We start from the raw sequence: 19,602 nt of genomic DNA on the forward strand, positions 1-19,602 counted from the left end.
ACTGACTCTCTCAGTGTAACTCCCTCAATGAACTATGTAAGGAAACCTCCCAGATCACATTGCTCAAATTTAGGAAGGGAGAGAAAAGACTTTTGCTGAACCCCTAAAGGTCCTTCGGGAATTATTAGAGCTACCTTCTTGACCTCAAGGGCTACTGTACTACTTTAATAACCTGGGCATTAAGTAATCCTCCTTTGATCATTTTAAAATAATACTTTACTAAATACTTGGGGATAATGAAATAAAAGAGATGTACCATGATGTCGCATAATCCAGTTTCCTAGGAGTGCCAAACCAGAATGGTTAGCAGGGGTAAACAGAGATCACCAGGATATGTGAATCTTGTAAGAATTAGAATTTTGTCACAGCAAATGATTCTCCTTCCATTGTGAACCTAGGATGAACTGAGGGCCATTGTGTAAAGACAGACACTGATGATTTTCACTACAACTTGTGAGTAGAGTCTCACTGCCATGGCCTTACATGGCCTTGTACTTAGAAGCTGCTCCAAAAGATTTCTGAAATTAAATTTAAATTCCCTTTTTCTACCTCTCTAGGGGAAATATTTAGCTACCTTACCTAGCTCTAGGAAAAGATATTAAATGGGTCCCCAGGGGGAAGACATTAGACCCCAAACTTTTAAGGCAGTCAGCTCCACCCACATCTAGGCACTTAGTGTGCACCATGATCTTGTAGAAAAAGATCACTAAAGGCAGTGGTGGACAATTCATCTCCATTGGTGTCAGTCACCCTTAAATTGCATATATTTCTTTTTTTATGCAGCTTTCAAATCTGGTTTTGTATCCTTGTTTTGGGATGCTGTTAGGGATGGAATTGTGTTCCCCCACCAAATTCGTATGTTGAAGTCCTAATGCTAGTATGTCAGAATGTGATTTTTTAGCAATAGGGTCTTCACAGAGGTAGTCACATTCAAATGAGGTCATTGGGGTGGGCCCTAATCCAATATGACTGGTATCTTTACAAGAAGAGGAAATTTGGACTAAGACACACACAGATGGAAGACAATGTGAAGATACAGGGCGAAGGCAGCCTTCTACAAGCAAAGCAGAGGGACTTGGAATAGATTCTTCTCTCTCAATCATCAGAAGTAACAGACCCTACAGACAAGTCACCTCATTCTTGGACTTCTAGCTTCTAGAACTTTGAGAAAACACATTTCTATTTTAAGCCCCTCAGTCTGTGGCACTTGTCATGGCAGCCCTAGAAAACTAATAGAGGTCTCTTCTGCCTTCACAACATGATTACATGTTTCTTAGCCTGATCCTGGACATCCTCATTTCTGCTGGTATTTTTTGCTCCTGGTTGCTGCAGACACTGGATCTTTGCATATCCTCCACTCCTGCCCAAGGACCTAAGCCTTTCTGAATCCCAGCTATCATGAGAAAGAGCAGGAATGGGTTTGGACCTGAAAAAGAATGAGAAGCCAGAATCTAAAAAATCTAATAACTACAAGTAGGTAATTCAAAATTTGAACCTATGCATGACTTCAAAGAAGCATATGCCCAAAGTGGTATAATTGTGAATCATAAAATAAACCATATTAGTGGCTTCATAGAATTTTTGTTGTTTTTATTAAACAGCATCACATATCAAAATTGATAAAGTGGATTATAAGATTTTATTCTGAATAATCTATACTAATATGTAAAACAAAATGAAACACATGTTGTGTGTTTGCCTTGGTTGCTCACTCTGATTGATGTCATCAGCTAGATTAGAAGATCCAATAAAAGTTCAGATTACACATAAAGTTCCCAAGTTGAAGGATACAAAAATAAATTCCCACTCTTTAATTAAGAACACATCTATTGCATCGTGTTTTTACACTGTGGTAGAAAATGAAAAGCTGTGAGCCAAAGTGTGACAAGTAGATTTTTATAGAAGCCCAGCTACATACAGCAGGGTGGAGCAAAGCCTCCATTCCAAACCCTTTCTATGACAGTTGCAGTGGAAGGAAGACCTTATAACTGTATACATTTATGAGCAGTTGGAATTAGCTCCAAGAAAAATCACTAATTCTCTGTGGATACAGTGAGGAATGCTAGAAAGAAATTTTGTTAACCTTTGCACCTAACCATGCTTTTATAAATGTAGCTTTCAAAATTGGGGGTGGGGAATAAGTTATCTGTTATGTAAAGTCATAGCACAAATCTTGAATATAAGCATTTATCTTTGTTACAGCAATATCTATTTTCCACTGTTCACCATAGAGCAGATTAAGAAAATGAATAGATATTACTATGTCTCCTTTTTAAAAAATTTTTTTTAATGTTTTATTTATTTCTGAGAGAGAGAGAGACAGAGTGAGCAGGGGAGGGTCAGAGAGAGAGGGAGATACAGAATCTGAAACAGGCTCCAGGCTCTGAGCTAGCTGTCAGCATATAGCCCTATGTGGGGCTCAACCCCATGAACCGTGAGATCATGACCTGAGCTGAAGTCGGACACTTAACCGACTGAGCCACCAAGGCGCCCCATTACTATGTCTGCTTTTATACAGTTTTTCTCAAGATAAGCTCTTCATGAGAGAAAGTTAGCAGCTCACTCACCACTGCTCTTCCTCTCTCACAAGGGTGTGGGAGGTATTTATTAAAAGCTGCAATATGTTTCTCTCTCTACAGCTTCCTTGAATTGCTCTTGTAGGATATCAAACACATTTGCAAAATTAAGAGCCTCCATATAAAAAATTTACTATGGCACTTCTTTTATGCCAAGAACTAAATCTTAGGCATTAAGCTTTTTAGTTCAAAAGGAATATTTGTCTCTCTGAAAGGAGTACAGAATACAGTGAGATAAGTGGTATAATTCTTCAGCTCTGTTGACACGGCAAAATGGGCCTGGTTTTATATATCTTTATAGTTCTTTTCAATGAGGAAGTCTTAAATATTTTATATTAGAGAAATTAACAGGTCCATAGGAAATTGGACAATGTAGGTATTTTAAATGTAAGATGTACTCAAGAATTTTAGTGGCTCTAATTCATCACCACGGTTGATTCAGGTTATGTCATGAGCAAGAGACAGTCATTGGCTTCAGCAAGCAGACCAATCATAAGATATCAGATTCCTTCATTCTAGTTTCACTTGTGGGGGTTCAGAATGTGAGAGCTGGAAAGCAATAAGCTTTATCTGGATGGATGACCAAAGGTCCTTGATTAGTTTGAGATTTTAGCCTTTAATTCAGAGTATTTGTTAAGCATCTAATATGTGCCAGGCATTGTGCTCTATGCTGTAAATAAAGAAGTGAACAAGACAGACCCAATCCTTACCCTCAAAAATCTTATAGTTGGGGAGAGATGATTAAATAATAATTCCCTCTGGGAGACAAAAGCTTGGGACAGGAAGATCAGAGAGCTTGAGAATATCTAAAAGAAGGATATGACACAGATGTGGTGGGTCCAGGTTAGGGGCCTGTTATCAATGCAATGCCAATGAAAGATACGTGGGGTTTCTGTGTGGGGGAGGGAGCATCACGGGAGGTAGAGGTGGGGAAAGCCTGTGAAGGCAGGTTCAGGTAGGCTTTGGAAACCAGGTTAAGGAGTATGGCCCTTGTCCAACCGCAATGGGAAGCCACTGGAGGATTTAATCAGAATGATGTGATCAGATCTGTGTTTTGGGAAGATCACTCTACAGTGTGGCCAATAGACTGAAGGGCAGAAGGCAAGACTGGAAGCAGAGGGATCAATTAGGAGGCCGAATTGTAATCTGGTTATCGTAGTATCAGGGAAGATGAAGTATCTTAGTTCCTGAGATAGAAACATGCCGAGTGATCTATTAATTATGGAGAATGAAGCACTGGAGAGAGTCAAGGTTACCCCTTCCCCCAGCTTTCTTCCTGGAGCAGAAATATAAGAAATCTGCAATGGGAAGATAGGAAGAAACTCTTCTCTTTTTGGAATACTAAAAACTTGCAGGTATATGTCTTAGGAAATAGGAAGCCCTTAAAATTACAGAAGTATAATAATACAAATAGTTCAGAATCCTTTTTCTACTTCAGATGAAGGATACATTCTCTAACTGTAAAGGCCTTGGCAGCACTAGCTGCTTTTCAACTTTCATTTGTGAACAGAAGTTTATAGGCTGCAGATAATTGAATGTCTCCTTTTTATGTTGGTTCATGACAATGTGAAGCTGTCATTGCTAAAAAGCCATGCAGTTTCTCCCTGAATAAATGAAAATTCTCTATACATTTGCATTTGTTCAGGTTGTTGTGTTCCTAGAAGGAGCTCAGGGACACCTGCTTACATTCTGATCGATGACTAAAGTTTATTCCACCCCTAAGAGTGAATTACATATACAGCTGCTGGAAATGTCAGCAAAGTCACACAAAAAGGACTCTAATTCACTGCTGTTCTATTATTAAATAATCAGTGCTCATGTCACATTGAATTGGATGTAAAATTGCCTGTGGCTGTTATTCCACTGGGAGATGCTTTAAAATGCCCCCTCTCCTTACCCATTAAAATCAAGTGGGCAGGGTAGATACATTCTAGTTACAGGTGGCTGAGCTCATTGAATGAAGTCACTTTTTTCAAATAAGCAGCTTTCCTGTCTGTCTGTTCTGCTCTAATTCTTGGATAACCTGGCTGATTATCATTAAATCTGGTGTCACTCCCAAAGAGGACTCAGACATTGCTCAGGTTAGATTTATGGGTCAAGCTTCCATCTGAAAGCCACAAGATGGCCAATATTTTAAAATTTCCTCTTTATAGGAATCTTATCCACATAAGGAAAATGTCTTCTTTCTATAGATATTTTATTAGAAGTTGCTGAAATACAAACTACCTTTTTATAAAATTGGCATCTTCTAATAAGCGAAAGACAGAGCTCTTACCAGAAAGTTACCATGGTCGGTCAACATAGCACATTTGCCAGAGTGGGGGAGGGAAGAAAGGGAAAGTGAAAAAAGGGGGAAAGTGTATGTGTGTGTGTGTGTGTGTGTGTGTGTGTGTGTGTGTGTGTATGAGAGAGAAGTACATTTTGTGGAATCAGACACTGAGGGAGGAGTCAGCTATAGTAGCCACTGTTAGTTATTCTGCACATGGTTATTAAACCTAATCACTTCCAACATGGCTGGGAACCTCCTAATACTGTTACTGATAAAAAGAAAAATCCATCCCAGCCAAAACCACTATGAAGAAATGGTTCTACATAACAAAGATATTTCCATACAATTGTCAGTGGCAGGGTTGACACCAAGACCTGCTGTTATCTCAGCTAGTAGGGAACCTCTATGAGGTAAATACTTTCTATTCTTCCTGTCACTTAAGTGATTATTTGCTAGAATTAGTGTATGTAATTGTATTCCTTTCACTGCAGAGTAGGAGGGGGATTTAGAATGGGAAGGACTGTGGTGAGTATAAAGGATGGAAAGAAGATGGGAGTCTGAGCTGTTTTAGGCACAGATTTTTTTGTTTTTCTTCTAGGCATCAGAAGGACTTGAGTTTAGATCCAGGACATGTTTTCTTTCTTCAGAAGGTCATTTAATGTCCTTGGGCTATACTCTCCTCTTCTATAAAGTAGGCTATATGAATATATCTCTCATGGGGTAGTTGTAAGGACTGAATGTACATAAATTGCCAGTCCCACGACAGGGGCCCAGTAAGTGCTACTTTCTCTGTGGCAGTGCCTCCCTCCTCCAAAGACCCGAGCACCCCAGTGACAAAACAATACAAGCAGAAACAGCAAAATCATGCCCTAATGGAGACAACAAACTAGGAGACGCAAGAGCTGGGCCAGTGAGTGTACTACACTGCCTTCTTTCCCCCAGCGGGTTCAAGGCACTTTTCCATATGTTAACTTGCTTTCCTCATCTTAGAATATTGAAACTATGGTTCCCAGCTCTATGTTTATAATGATAACATTTCAGGTCAGCAGGACAATTCAAATTTCTAATAATTATGTACTCAGTTGCATTATGTATTATTAGCTTATTATCTATTAACAAGGCTCTTTAGGTGAAAGATACAGATATCACATAAAGATAGTAATTTATAATATATTTGCAGAACTCAAAATGGAAGTTCAAGGTTAAAATCTGCTGTAATATTCTGTGAGCCCACACGAGTCGTGGATCTGTAATGCTGAGGACCCTGAATATCCCTTCTGATGCTCTTATAGTCATCCACATAAGCCACCAATGTGGTTCAATTTCTCTGAAATACTTTTTCCTCTTATTTGATTGCACTCAGTTTTCATTTCAGTCCTAACACGCTGCAGACCACAAACACAGAGTTGCACTCCTGTAAATAAAAAGTACAGAACTGAGTCCCAAATAGTGGGATTCCAGAAGAGCTCAACATGTTTCCTTGCTGACAGGAGACACATTAGTTAGAACTGTGTCTTCATTTGAACACTAAAGAAAAATAAAAGGCCTCTTTTTTAAAAAAATTGTTATATGTTTATTTTTAAGAGAGAGACAGAGCACAAGCAAGGGAAGGACAGAGAGAGAGGAAGACGCAGAATCTGAAGCAGGCTCCAGGCTCTAAACTGTCAGCACAGAGCCAGACATGGGGCTCAAACTCATGATCTGTGAGATCATGACCTGAGCCAAAGTCAGACGCTTAACTGACTGAGCCACCCAGGCACACCAATAAAAGCCTTGTTTAAGAGAGAGAGAAAGAAACAAAATTCCTAACTAGAACCTTAAGAGCACCTCAAGATAGGCAAAGTCATTTACCGCTCAGTGTTTTTGAGAGCTGGAGATTTCACCTTAATGAGATTGTCCAAGGCTTGACTGTTCAAAACAGAAAAAACAAAACAAAACAAAACAAAAAAAATTCAGATTAGTGACAGGTTTTGTTTGTGCTAGGTCAATAAAGCTGCATTATAAATCCACTGCACCCAGGGGCAACAGACAGATGAAAACATGAAATGGCTATTTTATTTGATTACCTCTGACTGCTTCCAGTGACTGCAGGATTCACTCTGATGAGGTTATCCAGATCCTGGTTTCTTTAAATAGAAAAATAAAGGAGAGAAAGTTAATGGTAAAGTTCTTTTGGCAGGAGCATTAAGGTTATAAATCTGCTTGAAATAATAATAAACCAAAATACTCTTCCTGCCCAAAGCACAAAAATTAATGTAGTTCTATTACCTTCGGTTGTTGGTGAGCGTTTCAGGACTCACTCTGATGAGCTTATCAAGATCTCGATTTCTTTAAGTGAAAAAAAAATTAAAGCAGCTTGGGTTAGAGATAATGCAGGTTCAAGTTGGTTGGAATTAAAAGAAAGGATTAGCTGTCTTCTCGTTTAGCATGAGACATACTGGTTTGGCATAGAACAGCCTTGAAACAAGTTTTCTAGCTAATTTGCGGGGACAGACTATGCTGGATCTAAAGAGAAATTGCTCTGACTTTACATACTTCATAGCCAGAGCACATCTACGAGGGCACGCTGGCAGGAGTTCACAGCAAACATCTGGGCATTAACAACTTACCCCTCTGCAATGTTTTAACATTATGAGGATACAAGCTGATTTTAATGTCCTTGTCCTTGTTAGTTTTTAAATAATACTCACCAACTGAAGATATTTTTTAAAATAAGCTCTAAAATTGGGATTAGACTTAGCATAAGACTTGGCAAAGAGCATTCTAGCAATCCATCAAAACCGTGACTTTTTTTCCTTTCCAATGACTAAAAAGCTAAATTGAACTCAGCTGTTCATGGTCAAATTAGTTACATGCTCTGCTTCCTATTTGAAGCCCCACCAGTTTTCTTGGTCAAGAACAGTATTTCTTCCCACATAGTTTGCTGCCATTCACTGCTTCAGTGTCATACCTTAAGGGCTGGGAAGTGGTGATTTTTCAGTGTGTTCCTGTAAACCCCTTTTTAATATTTATGCAGAGAAATATGACAGCCTATAATGGCAAGAAATCATAGGACCAGGGTGCCTGGATGACTCAGTCAGTTAAGCATCCAACTTTTGATATCGGCTCAGGTCATGATTTCACAGTTTGTGGGTTCAAGCTCCATGTCCGGCTTAGCACTGACAGTGCAGAGCCTGCTTGAGATTCTCTGTCTCCCTCTCTCTGCCTCTCCCCTACTCATGCACATGCACATGTGTTCTCTTTCTCTCTCAAAAATAAAGAAAAGAAACAAATAAACATGAAAGAAAGAAAGAAAGAAAGAAAGAAAGAAAGAAAGAAAGAAAGAAAGAAAGAAAGGAAGGAAGGAAGGAAGAAAGAAGGAAAGAAAGAAAGAAGAAATCACAGGAGTGAGACTACTGCTTTCAGCACCATTTTGGTTTTTTTTTCAGTATTTTAACATTTTTATTTTTCATTTTTTTACAAATAGTTTATTGTCAAATTAGTTTCCACATAACCATTTTGGACAGCAACCTGCTATCTCTCCTCCCCCCTCCCTCCAGAGGCCCTTTCTCCTTATATAAAAATAAGAGACATTTTACTTGTCAAAACGATTAAAACAAGGTTAAGAGCTGAAGAGGAGCCATTTAGAGCTTCATTACCAATAAGTTCTAAGAAAAGGTCTGTATTTCCCTCCCCCAAACCTAGGATTTCCATAGAATGTGCTTCCCAGACCCTGGTTTCACTTTCTTCTTTCCATCATTGTTCTCAGATTTCCGTGGTAGACAGCAAGCTGCTAACTGAATTTTCACTGTTTTGAATTATCTTCAGTAATAGTATTCGAAATTAAAGGTAATCAGTTAGTGTCTACAAACACTATTTATTAAAGGAAGGCTTATCCAATGAGAGCTATCCAAAATATAATTTCCTTGTATAAATTGATTGCAAAATCTAGTATAAAGCTAAACTGTGTCTAAAAGACAATGATCTCTAAAGTGAGGTTATTGTACACCTTAAACTATTGTAACACTGTATGTTAACTGTACTGGAATTAAAAATTAAAAAAAAATAAAGTGAGGTTAATTTCATACATTAGAATTAAAAGTACAAAGAGTAAGACTTTGTAGAGAAGATAATGTGTTCAAAGGCTACAATATTTTTTAATGTAACTACATATAGCATTCGTGTGCCAACATGATTAGGGTAAGCTGCATACACAATCATGAGAACTTCCATTTTCACTCTTCTGATGAACACAGAAAATTTCATTTATGCAATAACCTAGAACAGTGGTATTCAAGTTACTGTTTCATAAAGTGCCTTAAGAAATACATTTTAGGGGTGACTGGGTGACTCAGTCAGGTGTCCAACTCTTCTTTTTTTAAAAAGTTTTTAATGTTTTATTTATTTCTGAGAGAGAGACAGCATGAGCAGGGGAGGGTCAGAGAGAGAGGGAGATACTGAATCTGAAACAGACTCCAGGCTCTGAGCTAGCTGTCAGCACAGAGCTCTACATGGGGCTCAAACCCACGAACTGTGAGATCATGACCTGAGCCGAAGTTGGAGCTTAACCGACTGAGCCACCCAGGCGCCCCTCTCTTTTCCTTTTTAAATGCAATGTACTGACAATGCATTCTATATTCAGAAAGCAGTACGAGTGTTCCAAAATGTAATATATTAAACTGACAACCTATTATTCTCTTGGAGTAACATCTCTGTGCCCCCCACTACATAATTAGCTTTAATCTATGATAATTGCCTGCTGTTAATAAGATTGAGTATGTCTACTGAATTGTCTTTTTGGTGTCCATGGCCTATAATTATACCTAATGTGCAACTAATGATACCTAGTTGTAAGCTTCAAACCCAGTAGGTTCTCCATAATTATTCACTCCCTAACAGATCACAGAACTACTATCAGTCTTCCACTAGTTTTCTCTATGACCCTGGTCAGATCACTTAACATTTCTGAGTCTGTTTCCTCTTCTAGAAATGGAATAAGTTTGACTGAAACAGGGGTTTTCAAAATTGTTCAAACAAGGCTGGGAGTTCTCTGGGATTCTTTCCTTCATCTCTAAAATTTTGCAACTTTTATATGTACCAACTAAACTCAAAAAGGGAAATCAATATATGTATATAGTGTATAACAGTATAAAAGTGTTCATATACCCAGAGATGAAAAGTGAGTTTTGTTCTTTTACAGATACTGCCTAAAGAAACAAACAAATTTTAGGTCCATACCTTTGCTGAGAGCATCAAACCATCTAAGAAACAATAAACTTCATAAAATTTCCACTACCAGAAAATAATTTATAAAATGAAATAAATGGTATTGCTGCTACTGAATCTAATAAAGTATTCTAGGTCTTTTTAGGAATTAACTATTATTCATAAATTGTCATCAGTTCAAGAAACAAAGGTATTAACATCAATACTATAAAGAAAAAAACAAAACAAATGTAGCACATAGATCAGCTATGTTCATCAGTCTCTTCAACTGCTTCACTTGAGGTGGAAAGAAGTAAAGACATCAGCATACTATTTTCTTCAGCTACCTCTCTTTCTTGCTAGTAATAAATAGATATTTCTGGGACATATCAAAATCGTGATGGTTTTTCAAGACCTATATCCAGTCTGCCCACGAAAGACTATAAATTATTTATATTCGTATTGTGTTTTAGGACCAAAAAACACACAAAACAAAACAAAACAAACAAATTAACATCTTTCTCTTACCCGGCCATATTTTTGACAGCTTTGGGGCCTACTTTAATAAGTTCATCAAGACTTGCTTTATTGCTAAAACAAAATAAAATAAAAGGTCAAATTCAGTTGGAAACCAGCAAATTTTATGACTGACATTTTTTCTTTTGACACATGTAAATCATACAATGGGATCCTAGATAAAAGTAGTAAGTTTACTGAGTTTCTACTTCACAAAGTTTTAAAACATCCTCAAAACAACCCACTGAGGTAGATATTACCATCCTCCCTTTACAAATAAAGAAATCGAGTTTCTGGGAAGGTAAGGCACTCTTTGGGGGCCGTAGGAAGAAGCCATTGAGAACAAACTAGGTTTGAAACCATAACAACTGGACCCCCAAACCTCATGCTCCTTCCAACTATCATCCTGTCTTTCTGTCGACAGTAACTGCTTACATCTGCACCATGCTCATCACCAACATCATCACAGTAATCCTGAGACGGAGCTTAGCCTTACTTTGGTATGCATTTCTTGACTCTTGACCCCATATAGAATGAGTCTTAATTCCTCAAGAAGACAGAAATATATTCAATATTATCTAAAAATATTCAAGTCAAGTATAAAAATGTTATGTCACCAAGCTTCTTGGGTCATTTAAAAATCAAACTTTGGGTTTGCAAAAGAGTAGAAAGCCAATATTCTTTGGTTTATTTGGCTTTATGAACTTAAAATTTATTTACTATAAATTTACAGTAATGATCTAGTTATGCTATTATTGTGTCAAAATGAATTTGTCAAATGCTAATTATACAGAATTTGTTTCAGCGTTGTAATGAAATAAATTGAAACATGGAAAAAGAAGAGTCTATCCAACATCACTACTTAATCAACAAATCAATCTGTTCTCATTTTTTTCCATGTCCCCTTTCAGAATGCCCCTAGCCAAATGATTAGTCTTATTTTATTTTATTTTTTTGGCAGTAGCCTGCAACAAACTTTTTTTCCTTAGTTTATTGTCAAGTTGGTTTCCACATAACACTCAGTGTTCATCCCAAGTGCCCTCCTCCATGCCCATCACCTCCCTTCCCCTCTCCCCAACCCCCATCAGCCCTCAGTTTATTCTCAGCATTCAAGAGTCTCTCATGGTTTGCCTCCCTCCCTCTCCCCAACTATTTTTCCCCTTCTTCTCCCGCATCTTCCTCCATTAACTTCCTCCTAATCCACCTATATGTGCAAACATATGGTATTTGTCCTTCTCTGCCTGTGATTAGTCTTATTTTTTGGCAGAAATTGGAGACTTGCTCAAACACCAATAATCTTGGTAAAACCTACCTTGTGTTTGCTGAGGGAATGAGTTTGGGCCCTAAAAAAATGTTGCAAGTTGCAATAGGTGGTAAAATCAACTAAAATCAATAATAATGTGTACATTTTATCCAACTTGAATATTAAATTAAGTAATTGGGGCCAATTTAAAACTTTATTATTACTTGAATTCTTTTTAGTCCTATGTAAAAGCAGGTGGCTATGAATTCATTTCTTACACAATTATGTACATATGAGCATTAAATTTAGTTTTATTCTTATTTCTTTCAACACAACCTCAAATTTAAATTACTCTTGAGCTTTTGATTTTCCATATTACATTTTGTAGCAGAATTAGCATTTAGGTTATTTTGAGAGGTTGTAACAAACAAAAGAAAACTACAGAAATATAAAATCATCTATGATTTCCATGTGTTCCCCATTTCCAACCCCTTCAAAATAACAAAAACAAAAGCAAGCCAGCAAAACAACATAACCTGAGACTTTTAGAAAACAGAGATACTTCCTAATCTAAGGTATGCAGGTAATATATATAATGTGAATCTGTAACATTGAGGCTACTCTAAGATATTAATTAAATCACTTCAGAATTGCACTTCATGTTACATAATTGCACTTTGAATTACATAAGTTGCTTTTATTCTAAGCACTCAAATAGATAATCATAGCTCTAAAGAGACATTTCATTATTACAATGAGCTCTCATGCCAACACTAAGATCAAAGGTCTAAACAAGAAGCCTAATATGATATACCTTTTTATTGGACAATATGTTATATACCCTAAAGAGAAAAAAGCCAAAAATATTTGTATCATTTAACTAATCTTTACAATTAACTTATAAACTAATTTTATCATGTACAGACCCCGTCATGTAAATTATTGCATCCTATTATGTGGAACTATTATACTGAAATAGAATTATGTTGGAATCTCAAGCATGGAACACAAATCCCATACTGATAAGAGACATTTTAAGAAAATCCCTATCCTCCATTAAAGCCCATGGCTGGGGAGCCCTGAGCAAGGACTTGAACACCAGGTTTCTAACACAGCTATTAATTTTGGGTCACATCACTGTCTGTCTCTATGGTGAGACAATGAATTTTCTTACATTTTTTAAAGTTAAACAGAAAAATCCAGAGATACAGAAGAGTTCCATGAACCTCACCTTTGGTTGGTTCTGTCTGTTTCAGGAGCCACTTTGATGAGACTGTCAAGACTGTGGCCCCTTTAAACATGGAAGAAATGATCAGATCAGTAGTTGATTTATATCATGTGGTTGCAATATTTATTTAAACTAAGAACCATTTTTTATTGTAAAAATATTTATTATAAAATACTTATAAACATAGAGTTCATCTCAAAGGATTGAAAGTTTCAGTCCTATGAATATATATATTTGGACCTAACTATAGCTGCATAGAAATAATAAACAATAGTCAATGGTTTTAAAAAATTCATGATATGCCAGGCACTGTTCAAGTGATTTACATGATTTATATAATTTAATCCTAATCAATCATCCAATATAGGGAGTATTATCATCCCATTTTCACAAAGGGAAAAACTGAGACACAGAAATTTAGGTGGAGGCTAAGTATCTAACTCAAGAGCACATGTACTTTCCATGATACAACCATTGTATTGGAACTTAGTAACTGAATAAGCTTTGGAGTGACTAGACAGCATCTGGTCCAATTTCCTTACTGTGAGGATGAGAACACTGAAGCCCTATTTGGGAGAAGGGACCAATCACATTTCACACAGTTAGTGAGGGCAAAGCCAGACCTAGAGCCAAATCTATAGTCTCCCATCTAGTTCTCTTTCACCTCTTCTATGCCATCCTCCACTTAAGAAAACTACACACAAACTGGGACACCCGGATAGCTCAGTCAGTTAAGTATCTGAGTCTTGCTTTTGGCTCAGTTCATGATCTCACAGTGGGTCATGAGATTGAGCCCTGAATCAGGCTCTGCACTGATAGCACAGAGCCTGCTTGGGATTCTCTCTCTCCCTCTCTCTCTGCCCCTCCCCTACTCATGCACACATGCACATGTTCTCTCTCTCAAAATAAATACACTTAAAAAAAATAAAAAGAAACAAAGCAATAAAGTGTCTTGTCCATTCTTGGAAATCAACTGTACATCTACTTAATCAAAGGTTACCTCCATTATGTTAAAAATTAGTTGACCAAAATCTTTACCATTTTAGACATGAGGTCATGGAGGTCACATTTTCTTGAACTATTGTTGAGTTCAGTGTCAGTTTGCTAAAATGTTAATTCAGTTATGTTTTCAAATATTGGTATGTGTGAAACAAAATACTAGAAGCATATTAAAACTTACCCTTGCACAATTTTTCCTGTTCTTGGAACCACTTTGATGAGGTTATCAAGATCTTTGGAACTTAAAACAAAACAAAACAAAAATGATAAGTAAAAATGGAATTAAATGAACTAAGTATTTATTTAAAAGATATATATGTTCAAGATGAATTTTACTCTTACATTTTGAGAGAAATCAATACTAGTCTATACCCTTAATTTTAAAAAGTATAATTTTGACCTCCATACAATCATTGATATACTGGCTCAAATTTTTATTTACCCTCTGTAAAACTATAACATTAGAGCAATATTGAGTTTTGAAAAAATCAACCAGGAACTGTATAATGATTTGGTAAAAACTGTCACCTGCCCCTCCCCCCAAGTATTTAATCCAACACTGTAGCTGTTACTAAACTATATTTTGGTAATAATTTCCAGTTTTGGTGCCTTCTTGATTTTAAGGGATTTTTATATCCATTATTTCATTTGACCCTTACAACAATCAAGTGACAAAGGTAGAACAGACATGACCCTCATTTTATGACTAAAGAAACCTCAGCTCAGAGTGTTCAAGGGACTTGCTCAAAGGCATCCAACTGAGAAGTAATAGATTTCAGACTTGCTGATTCCAATCCAAAGATTTTGCCACATAGCTTCTCTGATGAGAGCCACAAATTGATGCATTTGGGGAAGGAAGAAAAATACGACATAATCTCACCCTGCCTTGCTTCTGTTAACTTCAGGGGTCATGTTGATGAGATTGTCAAGGCTCTGGCCCCTTTAAAACATTGAAGAAATGATGAAATTAGTGATAGATTAACACTGAATGAATAAAACTATTTATTAAAACTCAGAAACTATATTAACATTTACTGACATCATGCCAAAGGATGGAATACTGTTAAATTTGACTATGTAGGGATTTATACATCTCTCAGACTCAGTGAGACAGTAGTTTAATCATGGAGACTTTAGGCCAATCACAAATACGGCACTAGAACTCTGTTTCTATTGTGATTCATTTAATGTCATGCTCTTAATCTTTGCCAGGTGCACTAAACATTTTCTAATAGTCTATGCATCTCATGGAACATTTCAGAAGGCATGTTCTCTTAATATCAGCTTCCAACATGCTTTGAGAATTTAAAATCAACTTTGGAGAATCCATATTTTGGAAAACTGACATTTATTAGTAGGTTTTCTATTCATAAGACTAGATTAATATACAAACTTGTTAAAGTCCATGATATAGAACCTGGTATCTACATCTGGCACTTATAACTATGTGTTAAAACTACAAATTTTGACTAGTTATGTTGACAACAAACAATAGAAAGATTAAAATCTATAGAGTTCTGAAATGTAAAATATGTTTACTATAAGAAAAAACCCATGTAGTCACTAACATGCCAGTATTTTATTGTTTCTTTTACTATTCTGTTTCTGACCTTAACAGAATTTTGCTTTTCTTATTGTTTCTATTTTCCACCTACGCAGCACAAGTCAATGGCCCTGTGATCTACGGAGGATGCCACATGGGTAAAGGACATCCACAGAAGTTACTTTTTAAAAATGTTTGTTTATTTATTTTAAGATAGAGAGAGAGAGTGAGAGAGAGAGAGAGAATGCATGGGAAGGGGAGAGAGAGAGAGGGAGAGAATCCCAAACAGGGTCCATGCTGTCAGTGCAGAGCCTGATATGGGGCTCTATCCCACAAACTGTGAGATCATAACTTAAGTCAAAATCAAGAGTTGGGTGCTTAGCCACCCAGGATCCCCCCAAGAAGGTATGTTTACACCCTGTTTCTCCATGTCTTGTGGCCCTACTAAGATTGTGTCACAAAGTCTCTGAGGTTGCATCTATACAACATTACAGATACAGGTATTTAAAACAACTAGATGTTGACTTAAGTTTTTACTTGTATCCAGATGTATGAGAATGTATATACCAAGGTAAAAGCAGCAATAAAAAAAAAAAAATGTATGGACTTTTGTCATGCAAAATGAAACAACCTGAAAGAAGCAGCTATTCTACCCCCAGAATACTCGCTTGTTGATATTTTTAAATCTCTTGTTGATTTTTACCTAAATGAAGTATGTGAGGTTTAAATTCCAGAGTCTAAGAAAAAAATTTCCAGGATTCTATTTTCATATTTGAAGTACTCAAAAAAAATAACACAACAGTAAGCATTGCAACCCCTCCCTTGTAATATTTGTGTTGATTTTGGAGTTAGCTTTGATTATATTGCCAAGAACTTGATCTCTTTAAACATATTAAATAAAGCACATATTAGTGATGGGTTATTTAAATCTCAAAATAAATCAGATTAATACAGAAGAGTGTGCTAATTAAGATAGCAATTTAAAATAATATTTTGAGCTAAACTGTGTGAATCAATGCCTCATAGTGTATATATATCCTCAGTGTTTATTCATTCTTTCAATCCACAAATAGTTATGGATACCTGTGAATAATGCAAACATAGGCTTAGCCCTCACAAAGCTTCCATTCTAACTCAGGAAGAAGCAGGCAATACAATCAAGCATATAAATAAATGGCACAATTCCAAATAACAATACATGTCCTGAAGAAAATTAAAAAGAGTGCCTGGTGCCTGTGTTTTGGGGTTGGAGGAGGGGGTGGTGACAGTTATATTTGATGGTCAGAAATGACCTCTTTGAGAAAATGACATTATGAGGGTAGAGCAGAATGGGAATAGCATATGCAGAAGTCTTAAGGCAGGAATGAGCCAGGAATACAAAAAAGATCAATTTGGCTGGACTTTATTGAACAAGTGAAAGGATAATTGCTAAGGGTTAGAATTGTATTCTACCTAAAATGGAAAAACATTGTACTTTTTAATAAGAGAGGGAGCAGGATTTGGTTTTACTTTTAAAAGATCTACAGTGGTACCTAGGTGGTTCTTTCAGTTAAATGTCTGATTCCAGCTCAGGTCATGATCTCGTGGTTCATGAGTGAGCCCCGTATCCAGCTCTGTGTTGACAGCTCAGAGCCTGGAGCCTGCTTGGGATTCTGTGTCTCCCTCTCTCCCTGCTTCTCCCCTGCTTGAGTTCTCTCTCTCTCTCTCTCTCTCTCTCTCTCAAAATCAAACAGAAAAAAGTAGGGGCGTCTTGGTGGCTCAGTCAGTTGAGTGTCCAACTTCATGCAGCTCAGGTCATGATCTCGCAGTTGGTGAGTTTGAGCCCTGCATCAGGCTCTGTACTGATAGCTCAGAGCCTGGACCCCGCTTCAGATTCTGTGTCTCCCTCTTTTTCTGCCCTTTCCCCCACTCACACTGTCTCTGTCTCTCTCTCTCAAAAATAAATAAACATTAAAAAATTTCAAGTTAAAAAAATAAAAAGTCTACAGAACTTAATTATGTGTAGTAAAAGAAAAAGACAACTATTGTCCCTAAAAGTTCTCTGCAACTACAGACACACACTGTGCATACTCCCAAGCACATGCACATGGGTGCACACACATACACATCCATGTACACATGTATTCATATGCATACAAAAGCATAGATATACATATATCCATGTACACACAAGCATGTGTACATTGTTATGCAATCACACACAGGTGCATTTGTAAAAGCATGCACATACTCATTTGCATGTGGACTGGTGCACACATAAAGGTGCACCTGTACATATATGTACATTCATGCAAGCACACACACACACACAAATTTATTTGCATGTATACACATATAGGCATGCACACAGTCACACAGCAACATATGAAAAACAATAGGAGACTATTTGAAATACTCTTTTAAATAAAAATTAGCATGGAAGACATGGATTTTTCTTGGAGAATCAAAGTAAATTAAATATTTGAATCATTAAGAAGACATAATTCACCTGAATCTTTATTATTCCTAACAATTTCTCATAGCTACTATAGGCCAGGCAGGATAGGGTTATGATCCCTATTTTGTGGGTGAGTAAATTGAAGCATGAGAACTAGCAAATGACCACACCAGAATTTGAACCCAGGTCTTTTGGATTCCCTGTGCACATTCACTATGTGCACCTCCCTGAACCATGCATGTAGCCAAGGAAATCAATGCTTTCTTCTCAGTTGATTGGGTGCAAATACAAGTCTCTAACTCCCTGGGTTGCTGGCCTCCAACCATGTCATGTTGCTGAGAACAGGACAGCCTGACAGTATGCACACCAGCTTTTCAGCTAGCTGAGCCTTGCGCTGCTGACTAGGCCTGCAGGCATCAGTGACACATTTTAGAATCAACTAATAATATCATGTACTGAGTTAACTGAATGGAAAGAAGTTCAAAGGAAACCACATGGAATTATTTGGTGCACTGTTTTCAGCAACATACCAAGAAGCTCAGTTTCAAATATATTCCATCTGCTTTTTAAAAAATAAAAAGCAGAAGGACATAAGCTTTCCAGATTTACTTAGCAGTTCATGGGTAGGAGAACTCTTTTTTTTTTTTAATTTATTTATTTATATTTAAAGAGAGAGTGTGTGAGAGGGGAAGGGACAGAGAGAGAGAAGGAGAGAGAGCCCAACACAGAGCTTGAACTCATGGAACCGTGAGATCATGACCTGAGCTGAAATCCAGAGTCAGACACTTAACCCAGACTGAGTCAGACTGTGCCACCCCGGCACCCTTAGGAGAACTCTTTTAACAAACTTAACACTTTGTTAAGCTCTTCATCTTTACAAATTACACTATGTAGACATACACATGCTATACACAAAAGTGCTATATATGTACACGCATTGTTTGCACAGAAACAAATTTACAAATATCCACACATACCGCATGCATATATTTACTTGTAGTTATACTATGTCTATATACACACATACATTATATGTACACACATTTTGATGGTTAATTTCATATGTTAACTTGACTGAGCCACAGAAAACCAACATATTGGGTCAAACATTACTCTGGGTATGTCTGTGAGAGTGTTTGGGGATGAGATAAACATTCGAATCTGTAGACTGAGTAAAGCAAATGGTCCTCCCTAACATAGGGGCTGTGACCAATCAATTGAGGATTAGAGTGGAACAGAAAGACTATGTTAGAATGGAGTTTGCCTGCCTGACTGATTGACCTAAGATATCTCTTGGCTTTGGAAGCTAAACCATCAGCTCTCCTGATCCTTAGGCATTTGGATTTGGGCTGGAAGTGGCTCTCCTAGATATCCAGATTGCCGACTATGAAGCATGAGACTTCTCAGCTTCCGTAAGAGCATGAGCCCATTCCTTATCCTATTGTTTCCATTTCTCTGGAGAACCCTGATGAGTACACATAAATACTCTTATACCCGCATACTTATACATACACACTACTTATATATAGACAAATACATTTATACATACACACAGGACTTGCACACGCACACACATGCGTACACTTACACACACACACACACACACA

The 19,602-nt window shown here is 37.1% G+C and overlaps 1 protein-coding gene across 1 annotated transcript in view; it reads right to left on the minus strand.

Moving 5' to 3' along the window:
• Window positions 1-19,602, minus strand: part of SCEL (sciellin) — a 211,663-nt gene that overhangs the window by 20,454 nt on the left and 171,607 nt on the right. The window contains exons 26-32 of the mRNA XM_077750066.1: window positions 14,896-14,955; window positions 14,197-14,256; window positions 13,020-13,079; window positions 10,558-10,620; window positions 7,114-7,173; window positions 6,912-6,971; window positions 6,697-6,753 (exon numbers count right to left, since the gene is read on the minus strand). Coding sequence (XP_077606192.1) covers window positions 6,697-6,753; window positions 6,912-6,971; window positions 7,114-7,173; window positions 10,558-10,620; window positions 13,020-13,079; window positions 14,197-14,256; window positions 14,896-14,955 — 420 coding nt within the window. The remainder of the gene's footprint in view (window positions 1-6,696; window positions 6,754-6,911; window positions 6,972-7,113; window positions 7,174-10,557; window positions 10,621-13,019; window positions 13,080-14,196; window positions 14,257-14,895; window positions 14,956-19,602) is intronic.

The sequence above is a fragment of the Crocuta crocuta genome, unplaced genomic scaffold (assembly GCF_008692635.1).
Source record: "Crocuta crocuta isolate KB4526 unplaced genomic scaffold, BGI_CrCroc_1.0 scaffold189, whole genome shotgun sequence".
Lineage (NCBI taxonomy): Eukaryota > Metazoa > Chordata > Mammalia > Carnivora > Hyaenidae > Crocuta > Crocuta crocuta.